Here is a 12,194-nt window from a genome sequence, read left to right on the forward strand (position 1 = left end):
AGTTAACATATACATAGATAGACAGTGCCTATTTCACTGCCGTAAATGTAATTATACTTACAAAACAAGGATTTAAAAAAAAAATGAATTCTCAGTCAAAAGTGCACAAACTATGCTTCATTCAGATATTACACAAAATCAGACAAAATAAAATTTGTATTCAACACAGACATGAATGAGAGAACAGTAAAGGCAAAATAGCTTGTCCATGCTATATGCCAAAATTGCCATTAACAGATTACAAAGGTGTTGGGAAAGTAATAAATCAGAAAGATAGAGAAATGAACAGGCCACATTACTTATTTAAAAAATAGTGGGAATATGGCAAAAGAAGGCAGAGTAGGGAAGTGTGATTCAATGTATTACTGGAATAAAGTACTGAAGATGAATACTACAGAGCAACTGTTCTGAAATATGAACCTATTTGGGTGGAGAAGGAAAGGTAAATGGCAAATTTTGAAATGAGAAAACTATCATTGTAATGGCAGTCGCAAGTAAGGTGTTTCAGATGGGTTCTTTTGTATACCTTCCTACCTGACCATGAGGTCCCATCGTGGGATTGCTGGGGTTGTGAGTGGGGGGCTGTGCATGGGGTGAAGGCTGTGAACCTGCAGGCCCCTATGGATTAATAAAATTGGGTGAAAGGTTAGAAACATTTGTTCTAGGCTTTTTTCCTTATTTCATTCCAACCTTCCAACATTTGTGGGGGATGGATCATTATGTAGAACTTGAGTAATCAGTTCCTTTGAGGATCAGCACACTGCTCTCTTCAGTTCAGCATATCAGCATAAATTTGAGTACAAAGTCAATTCCAAATGCGATGTATAAAACCCATTTAGTAGACCACATAGCCAATAAATACTCTAATTACATATGTGGTCTTGTGGAACCATGGTCCTAAGACCAGTGATTAGGATGTAGCATGGAACACTGAGACAAGGCAAAAAATATTGAAATACATGATTGCAGAAGCATTACACTGATGCTGGATACAAATATTTAGGATTTAGATGAAAGGAACAATGACCCTGACATCTACTTAATTCTTGAATGTATAAAAATAAAAAATTGTCATATATAGCATGAAATATGTTAAAAATTCTGTAAGAGGGAAAATAAATTTGTAGCTTGGTTCTCTGGAAATCACTCTCAACCTTAACTAAAACAAGTTCATGAACTGAATGAGAACATTTGTATACATGAACAGAATGATAAACAACACCATACTTCACCCAATAAATCAAAATCCATTTCTGTTTTCATATTGTAATAACACATCTAAGCATTGGCTTCAATTTGACTTTGTTATTCCAATCCCCCTCCACAAATTAAGCAAAGGAGAAATGGAATAGCACAATCTTTATGATGCTCTTATGTAGTTTCCATTTCCATGATCACCAAAGATTAGCTTTATCACATTTTGTGTTTTTGATCAAGTATATCATTGAGACAACCAAAATCTAAACAGTATCATCATAAATATGTTATACTAGCATTGTTTCTGGGTCCAAAGCAACAAACATTTGACAAAAGGTTCTGCAGAAAATTTTAAATAATCCTTTTAATGATTTTCTGCGTATTCTTTGGTACAAGCAGCACAGCAGTTTGGGCAGGCATGCATGCAATCCCCAAGAACATTAACACACCTTTAACTTAGTAAAATAAATAAAAACAGCAGGGTTATAAATGCTATAAGACAAGCAAACCGCCTAAAGCAACAGGATTCAAGAAATTGTGAGCAGTGAAGTGGGGCAGAAGCCACCAGACATAGTACCATAACGAACGAAAAACTAATTTGTACCTTGCCTGTAATGGAATGGGCTAATGAAGTGGAATGACAATGGACAAGCATATCACACAAGCCTTGAAGATCTGATATGAAAAAGTAGAATAAGGATTCAAATATACAGATGCCAAGAGAGCTAAACCAGAGATTAGAAATATTCTGGTAATCTATATTTGTATTTTCCCATTAACTATGGGTTATCCATTTTTAATCCCTCGATTCAATACCACATGATAGCAAATGCAGGGTGGAAACACAATACTTTTGCTTTAACAATAGTGTACTCTTATGAACATTGTACAGTGGTGGTGGGCACTCTTCATTGCTTTTTAAAATATTTATCTGATGTATATCTCCTCTTTCTTTCCAATGGGGACCCAAGGCATGTTACATTATTCTCCTTTTCTACATTTCATTCTCTCAACAACTCTTTAAGGTATTTTAGACTGAGAGGATATGAACTTCCGTGGCAAAGAATTCACATCTCTGTCACCCAGATCCTAGTTCAACACTCTAAGCGCTATAGCACACTGGCTTTCATCTTTTGAGATATATATCCTTCAACTAGCATCAGGGGACCGAGTTCTCTGTAAACAAAGAGGGAAAGCCCTCCTTGTACCGTCTGGCTAATGTGAAAATGAAGACCTCTCTAAGAATGTGAGCAGGGACTCTTCACCTCAGGGGAAAGATGATGGAACTGGCTTCCCACTATTTTGAAGGATGGGAATTTATGGTCACCTAACTTCAAATCATCTCAGAGTACTAACCAGAAAATGCCTACAATAAAAAAGTTACAGCAATATGAATTAAACAACTGCAGGTAGACATTGCCATTCAGAAAGTCAGTAAGCATTCTGTTAACTTTGGCTGGACTACATTAATTAAATTATTAGGAACTCATTCTGATACAAGAAATCTGATTTTGTGTTTGTTATTACTACGTTTTAAGTGGAATTGTATATAATAGATTTTATTTATAACTTATAGACTTGTACTTGAGAGATAAATGCACTGAAGTATTGTAAATCTTAATGTCAGCTTTGAACTTTGAGATGGTCATAAATTCCAACATTAATACATGACAGACATATTACTTAAACTCGTTCTTCCACGCTGAACCATTCTGCAATATATAAAGAAATTCTGTTTAGGTGTCCCAGAGTTTTTGAAGTATGTAGAAATAAGTTAGGCATCCAAACCATTATTAATTTTATGTAGGAAGTCCAAGGAGCTTTCTATGGAACTTTTCCAGGTAAAGCAACAGAATGCAAAGCATCATTCTAGGCAAGCAGGTATAATATTAAACTGGTAATCCTTTTAAGGAAGAAAAGTAATTTCTGAAAGGGACTCAAATTCCTGCTTATTCCACTCCCACCAAAGGGCTTGGGCTCCAGTGTGGAATAAGGAGATGCCTGGCAAGAAAATGGCTAACACTTCCGCTTTGATCCCACTTGAGCAGATTCTCAAAAGAGATGACAAGGCCACAGTTTGCATGAAACTTGTAATTTTGCTGTAGCTTAATATCAGATCCAGAGATAAAAGGATTGTAGATTTCCCTAGGCTGTGAGCCAGGTAATCGATTAATCACCACCTGACTCAGGAGGCTGCAGTGGGAGAACAGGAGTGAAACTGTTACCTTCTTCAGCTGACAGAGGCATCGACAGAGGAAACAAAAAGGGCAAGTTTGGGCTCTCCCTCCCCACTGCAATCTCCCAAACAGTGTGGCTATCATTTCAAGTTGTGCAATTCCAAGGATTAAATTTCTTGGGGTCATAAAGAACTGCCAAAGGGAGTGCTGCAGAAAAATCTGCTAACATAAGCACCTTCTTCTAATGTGATTCAACCCTGTGAGTACTTTCTACCCATGAAAGTGGGTCTTCCTTTACCCATAGCAACAACCTGATCCACAAAAGGCTGTTTCTGAATATACAGGGCACGTGCAAACAAAGAAAGCTAAGTAGCATGGAAGCAGCACAGTTTTCACTAGCACAAACGCTCTACTGGCAGAATTTCCTGTCCTTCCCCATTGTAGCCTTCTATGCCATGTCTCATTTTGTACTTGTAGATAACAGAGAGCTGCTGCGGAAAGCAATGAAAGTTGTAGGATTCCACCCAGTGAAAATATAATAACGTATTGTTCTGTTTCCTAAACGTTAATTGAAAACATATACTTTAATTACTATAGTCTTTACTTTCGTTTCATAAATAAACTACATTTGTGTTAGTTGAGTATGTTTAGTGCAGTTTAATTTTGTAAGAACAGAGAATGATGCTTTTAAACAATGATGCTTTTAAACACTTTTAAACAAGCCGCAACATGTTAGGCTTTAAATTGTCTTGACCTGAAAAGTGTATTTATTGTGTTTGTGTATGTTTGTGTGTAGGTGGGGGGGGGGAAGAATCTAAATGTTTTCTGCATTTCAGTTGATATTTGCAAAGTTCAATCTCTAAAGAATTGATCCACCTGGTATATCACAACATTAAGTATACAAACCATGTAGATGGCTATGTACCATGGCTGTGGGATTGTCCAGCATGACTATCCCCATTATGTTGAACAGCTTTTAGCACTATTGTCATATCAGATTTCTACCTGGATAGGTTAAATTTTGTAGTCTTAGAGCTGCAGTAGAGATTTTTCTGTGTATAATTAAGTACTGACATACACAGAACATTTGTATGAACAATGCAATATTAGAAATACTGCTTGTAAAATACTGCAGTGACTAATTTTATAAACTAATCTTTGAAAAACTATCCCCCATTTAAAAAGAAATCAGCTGCTGTGGTTTTTCCTCTGACATGACATTTAAAGTGAACATTCCACTCATATTATCATTCATCTGCACATAAATTATTAAGAAAAGACTGGGTTCTGCTTCATTGCAGGTTTTTAATTACAGTGGTTTAAAATTTAAACACAGTAGAACATATACAGCATTTAATTTGAATGTTATTTTCCTTGTATTGGAAATTGGATCCACCTTAGGAATTTTTGAACTTTGGGCATTTATTCTGTATGTTATGGATATGATAGATTGCCAAAAAGACAAATTAGTATGTTCTATATCAAATCAAGCCTCCCTAGAAGCTAAAATAAGTAAAGTGGGTTATCATACACATGAACACACATGAAGTTGCCTTATAACTGAATCAGACCATTGGTTCATCAAGGTCAGTATTGTCTACTCAGACTGGCAGCGACGTTCTAGAGTCTAAGGCAGAGATCCTTCACATTGCCCACTGCCAGGTCCTTTAAAAAACTGGAGGTGCCAGGTATTAAACCTAGGACATTCTGCATGCCAGCCAGATACTCTACCACCGAACCATCATCCCTCCCCTACTTTGGTCACATAGAAAACAAGACCCACAGGAAAATACAATAATACTATGAAAAATTGAAAGCAGTAGGAAAAGTGGAAAACCCAACATGAGATGGATTGACTCAATACAGAAAGCCACTGCATTCATTTTGCAAGACCTAAGCAATGTTAATGATAGGACATTCTGGATGTCATTAATTCATAATTTGGAACATGACAGACATTTCTGCAATGGGGTTCTGCTGGGTTCCATCTACGTGCATGATGTTTAACACCTACATGAAACTGGTGGGAGAGATCATAGTGCATTCAGCATAAGATGCCACCAATATATGGAGGACACCTAGCACTACTATTTTTAACAGCTGAATCAGGTGGATCTGTGACATTCCTTAGGTGCCTGGAGATGACAAGATGATGAGGACCTTAATAAATGAATACTTGTATGAATACATACATTTGTATGTATGTATGTATGTATGTATGTATGTATGTATGTATGTATGTATGTGTATATATATATATATATATATATATATATATATATATATATATATATATATACACACATATACTAGTAATCAAGCCCGCTGTATGAAGAATACAGCGGGCCCTAGGCACTTACCGTATCGTGGGGGGTCCATTGGGCGGCGGGGCCTCCCCCGGGCGATGGTCATTTTGCGGGCAGCGAGTCCCTGGTAGCCGCGCTCCATGCGACTGCTGGGGGCTCCCTCGGGCGGCGGCCTGACGGGCAGGGAGCCCCCGGCAGCCGCGCGGCTGCCGGGGGCTCCCTTGCGGCCGGGCTGATGCGTCGGAGGCGCGAGACCGGCGGGAAAGGGAGCAACTGCGAGCCGCGCTGTGCGCGACTCGCAGTTGCTGGGGCTGGGAATTGGAGGGACCCTTCCTCATCACGGACAAATCCCACCTTAGAACCCCTTAACCATTTATTTAGTCCGTGGCGCCCGTGGCGGTTTAAATATATATATATACATATATATACATATACATATATATAGATATAGATATAGATATAGATATAGATAGATAGATAGATATAGATATATAGATATAGATATAGATATATAGATATAGATATAGATATAGATATAGATATATATGCATGCTGCTCAACCTTCATGTTCCTGACAATGACATAGCTGCTCAAAGTCTCAGGAGTCACAGCCTGTCCTAGAAGGGGCTGAATTCCCCTTTAAGGAACAGGTTAGTAGCTTGGAGGCACTGCTATATCTTGGTGTACAGCTGTATGCCCAGATCTTCTCTTGTGGCATGCACTGCCTTTGGCTAATACACTAGCTAATGCTGTTGCTGAAAAAGCATGATCAAGCCACAGTGATCCATGTTCTTTTTACATTCAAGAGACATTACTGTAATATACTCTACATGAAAACTTCCTTATACAAAATACAGTAATCAGGCTGTTGTCAGAGACAAGATATAGAGATTGTATTTCCCCAATGCTGGACAGAATACAAAGTGCTGTACTTACTTTTGCAGGCCTAGCTTGCCAGTTAAGATTTGCCACATGAGTTCTGCTTTTGGTGCCTCACCTTCAAAACCATCTTGATAAAGTGGTTAAGTGGTGGCCTCCTCACTCCTCCAGGTGCAGCCTATTGGCTAGTCACAGTTCTCTTAGAGCTGTCCTAGCAGAGCAGTATTAGAGCTCTCTCAGACCCACCTATCTCACAGGGGTGTCTGTTGTGGGGAGAGGAAGGGAAAGGTGTTTGTAGGCCACTTTAGGACTTCTTTGGGATTTTAAATTAAATTTTAAATTAAAGTTATGTCCATTGGAGCTCTTATGCTACTGGGCATCTCCACATACTTTTGTGAGGGGCAGATTATGCACCAGTAGAGGAGAGGGCAGCATCCCTTGATAACTAGACTATGTAAACCTGTCTTTTCAACAGTTTATAATGGAAGGCAAAAAGTCATCTTTTTCAGCTTCTTGTGGAGATAAGTGCTTCTACCAGAAAATTCTTAAATATATTTTCACTGCACAAATATGCATAGAGCTGCAATCACTTAAAATAATTGCTACATATTTATAAAATGTTTTTCAAGACTTGCTCATCATAATCAGCTAAGATATTTTAAAATTTCATAGCTGCGTCAGCTACAGACTTAACCCCCTCTAATCCCCATTTCTAGAGCCAAGTGAAACATTTAGATTTTTAAAAAATTCTCCATTTGCTAGCTTGAGCAATTCTGTGCCACTAGGCTATGGAAATCTAACATGCTGGAGTGAGAACTTTATCCCAGTCTTCTCCTTATTTTAGTTTCCAAATGATAGGCTATGATAGTGAAACATTTTCAAATAAGTGACCCTCACCCAAGCATTCTGAAGAATTAGACCATGAGAAAAAATGAGTATGTTATAAAATTGACAGTTAATGCAAGTCGCACACGTCTATTTGCAATCTCTCCACACTAGTCAGGTTTATTGGCGTGCAGGGATAGGACAGGTGGATTGCCAAGGCGGGTACAGTATATATTCAAAGTATAAGGAGTAACCAATAAATCTCTCCTTAACATAATATATGCATGCTAGTCCCAGGCCTTTCAACGATAACACAAGTGCCCAAATATAACACATATACATGATGCAAAACACCAGCTCTTTTGTGGTCACCCAATACTTGCTCAAAGATCCAGACTTAGTAGCAGTGATGTATAATCTCCAGGAATGGAACACAGAAACCCATACTGCTTGAATTGGCATAGTTGCAGACTGTGGCAACCAAACATTTAGAAGACTAAAGTGCCTAGTGGCTTATGCACTCTTGCCTACAATAGTCTTGTGCACAATTTCCACATTGACTTTTTTGTTTGTTTCATATTTTCTGCCAACATGTAGACATCCTTCGTGTCAATTCCTTTTACACTGATAGTTGACATTTAGTACTCAGAAGTAAGGCAAGCCAGAGCTTTGAAATAAGCATTTATGGTCATGATGTGGTAGTAGTCATACATCCAGTAAGCGAGTCATAGATTTCTTTGAAAATTTCCAGCAGGAGAACTCACTCTGAAATAAGTAAGTGGTTTTTAGTTCCAGATGCCATGCAAGGCTGTTTTACCTTGTAACAACTGCATGGGAAAAATGTGAGAGCATAAATACTTCCTTTGAACTTAACTACATTATGCCTTTGGAAGTCAGCAGGATACAAAATTTACATGAATAAGTACAAGTTTGTAAGCTTTTGAATCTGTTACATCTAGCAATTGCCTAGGTTTTGTTCTGGGAAAACAAAGCCTGAAGGAGACAGTAGTTTCAGCAAAGTGCTGAAGCATGGCTGACTTAAGAATATAAAATCAGATGGCATTTTTTCTTGGCTGCCTTTGTTGAACGGGAGGGGTGCAGCTTTTATACTGCAGCTCTTAAGACTACTTCAATTCTGTCACAATCATTCATTACACAGGGTTTGATCCTGTTGGATTTTCCTCTCAATCTCACCAGTTCCCTTCCTTAGTACACCCTCCATCCCATATGACTTTTGTCCATGCAGGTCCTATGACTTCCTGCATAGCCTTTCTAGTGACCAAAAGGATCCTCTCCTCTTTTTTTCAGCAATGGAAATGATGACCCATAATAGCAAATACCCAACCCATAATAGCAAATAACTCTTTTGTACAGCATTCAAAGGTACTTCTCAAAATATTTTCAACCTTTTCTTCCTTCAAGTCTGTACTCCCAACCTGTACAAGGCTTGATGGAAAACCTCCATTTTCTGCCTGGTTTCCTAGTACCTTCCTTGCAGGAAGAGAAAGAGGATAATTTTTGAAACCCTTTCTATTGTTTTACTATGTTCACAGTGACCCCTTCCCTGTAAGGAAATGTATGAAATTTGGGTCCAATAGGACCTTTAAAACCAACAAAGATTTATTCAAAGCATGAGTGACAGGCATAAGATTGAGTCAACTTCATGAAACTGAGGGGCTGAATCTCAACTGCTATACCACACTGCCTTTTACTGAGCCATTCTATTTCAACAAAGAGAAAAGGAATCAAGGATTTGCTCTGAAAAATAAAAGGAATCACAAGTATCACATAGTATCATAGAATCATACTTTTGCAGATGATAAATAAAAGATTTTATGCATAGAGTGATAACCATCTTAATTCAGTATACCAATATCCCCACCCCCCATATTTGGACACCTGTTTGCAGGACAATATATAAAAAAACATTGCAGATACAGCAAACAAAAACAACATTTGGAAACCAATTAATATTGATTAGTCAAAGTTGAGTTTTATAATGTTAGGATGCTACATTTGATCAGCAAAATTAAGACTGTTTACCTCACTGCTTTCTGATTACGCTTTCATATTTCCATAAGTTATCTTGGATAAATATGAAGGGGGGGGGCTAGGGGTTAATACAAGTGCTGGATGGATGTAGTTGGGGGGGGGGGCAGGAACATAAACTTTGTTCCGTCTAAAAAACAGAGATTTTTAAAGTTATATAAATATATACCTATATTGTAGGTAAGTTGAACGAACTTCTGACATGCCCAGGACATGGTTAATTAAGATATTTCAGATGAATCTTTTAGGCACTTTGCAGGTCAAAAAAAAGCTTGTATGGAAAACTACAAATACATGACTATATTTTATATATACTGCTAAACTTCTCTTTTAACATTCACTCTAAGCTTGGTCTGTTTAGTAATCACATCACCATGTTATTGCGATCTATCTTATTGAACTTAATATACTACAGAAAGTATATCACGGTGTAAGAGGATCATATATACTATATAATAGTCATTCTGTTCCAACGCGACAAGCTTGTGTTACCCTTGAGGGAAATTGCAGAGAATCCAGCAGCCACTAGATGGCATGACAATCTAGTTTTTTTATTAGCCTTTACATAAGAACGACATATAAAATGGGATTTTCAAACTTGCTGTCAGCCCAGAGCACATCCTTCCTTATCAGTATTTACGGTTCTACAAACACCATTGGTTGTTTGGAAGAAAACAGCTCATAAGAATGCATCAAAAACTATTACTGTGACAAACAGATCACACATTTCCTATATTTTCTATCCTCACATAAGCAGATCAGTCTTTTCTTATCACTAGTGTAAGCAGTCTGGCCACTAACTGGTAATTTGTACAAAATAAAAAAGAGGTCTGAGAAAGATTTGTTCTCCCTTTCAGAACTTTTAAGAGTTAACAGTTCTGCTGCATCCTTTATGTCAGTTATAAACTTTATTCTATTATGCATGACTGTTTTTGGACGACAGAAAGTACAATGGGCCAGATCCAAAACACGTAACTTTATCTTCTACAGGGGTCATTCTCAGTTCCCCTTTCCAACCACAACTTCCTGTGCCCCCGAAAGGCTGTTTGGTGGGAAATCTCACTCAGTTGTCATCCAATAGCAGTCATTGGGCTGTGGAATGCATCCTGCTTACGTACAAATACAAGTGAGACAAAGAAACACTGGATCTTGGTCTAGGCCTGCCTTATACAAAATGAAGATGGCACAAGAGTTTCAATCTCAGGTGCTACAATGAAAACAAATGGAAGATGAAGAAGAGTAGAGAATCAATGTCCCGTGTTTATATATTCACTTGTTCGTAACAGATTGAGCTTAATGCCTTGGATGCAGATATCGTCCAGAAGGATGCAGATATCAGTGCTCCCAGATCTAATAGGGCTGAAATCTAACAAGTTTTAGAAGGTATACACAACGCTTGGGTATCATATGGAAGCATTTTTGGTTTCGTCATTCTATATATGATACAACAGTCCGCATTTCTGTGATGTTCACCATTGCATCACAGTGCTGCAGGTCCCTGCAAGCCAAGTTCTTTGAGACTGCTGTTCCTCACTGAAACTATCATAATGCGCTCATACTCAACTGACAGCAACAAATTAGAAAACATGCATGCATTAGATCAGGGGTGAACAAACTGTGGCCCTCCAGATGTCCATGGACTACAATTCCCATGAGCCCCTGCCAGCAAATGCTGGCAGGGGCTCATGGGAATTGTAGTCCATGGACATCTGGAGGGCCACAGTTTGCCCACCCCTGTATTAGATTATGCAGTGTTGTATGTCATCAAAGAATTTCACTGCTAGGAAACAAATATGAATTTCAAATTAGTTTGGATTACTATTTCAAGGTGGATCTCTCAGACCTAACTCAGGACACAATTTTTGAAATCTGATGGACATAAAAATGGTTAAGTAGTTTGACTCAGCCTTAGTTCTTCCTTATACAATACATATAATCCATCTGTTTCTTTTCTACTGTAAATATAACATTTGAAATATACCGCAAAACATATTATAGTGAGCAGATTCAACCACAAACTTGCCCTTTGCTGAGTGAATTATGCTTCCTCCCAGCCTACACACACAACCAATCTAAGACTCCACATAAAAAGTAAGTACCAACTGCAGGACCATGGGGGGAAACAGAATTATGCTTCCTCCCAGCCTACACACACAACCAATCTAAGACTCCACATAAAAAGTAAGTACCAACTGCAGGACCATGGGGGGAAACAGTTACTGTGGCAGCACTGTTGTGATCACATATAGGACAGATTCATATTACTTATTAACCCTAGTTGCCACTAAAAAGCTCCTCTGTTTTTTGTTCTCTGCTATAAGGAGTAATGTTTATTCTAGCCATTGACTCTAACAGAACATTACTTGAAATCAACATTAATTGCCCATAGAGCTATGTGGTATGCATGGTAGAGGCCCTCCCCTGCAGCCAATGGCTATTTATTACATGTGGGTTCTACTTTTTAAAAAGTATATAAATCAGCCGTAAGACTTTTGTCTAGGATGCAATCCATAAAACATTATACTGATAGTGATTCAGAGCCAGAAACACAGCTCCTAATACCAAACCATATTTTTTTACATCAGTTCATGATACTTACAGATCAATATATTGAACATCCCAAACTATTACCAGATATACTTTTGCAACCTCGGCACTTCTGAAAGTGATGGCTCTAGACATATCAGTTCTCATGTGAATCATTCAAGTTCATCACTACTCCAGTTTTTTTCTTCATCTGGTTTCCTGCTTTTTACAGTTG

The 12,194-nt window shown here is 38.1% G+C and overlaps 1 protein-coding gene across 13 annotated transcripts in view; it reads right to left on the bottom strand.

Annotated features, from left to right (window-relative positions):
- The window catches only part of SSBP2 (single stranded DNA binding protein 2), a 156,078-nt gene that overhangs the window by 40,331 nt on the left and 103,553 nt on the right, over positions 1-12,194 (bottom strand). For 4 of the 13 annotated variants that reach the window (XM_077347497.1, XM_077347496.1, XM_077347499.1 and 1 more), the window contains exon 6: positions 535-618. The exons of the other annotated variants lie outside the window; for them this stretch is intronic. In XM_077347497.1, coding sequence (XP_077203612.1) covers positions 535-618 — 84 coding nt within the window. The remainder of the gene's footprint in view (positions 1-534; positions 619-12,194) is intronic. 13 annotated transcript variants of the gene reach the window in all.

Source organism: Paroedura picta, chromosome 7 (genome assembly GCF_049243985.1).
Source record: "Paroedura picta isolate Pp20150507F chromosome 7, Ppicta_v3.0, whole genome shotgun sequence".
NCBI classification, from domain to species: Eukaryota; Metazoa; Chordata; class Lepidosauria; order Squamata; family Gekkonidae; genus Paroedura; species Paroedura picta.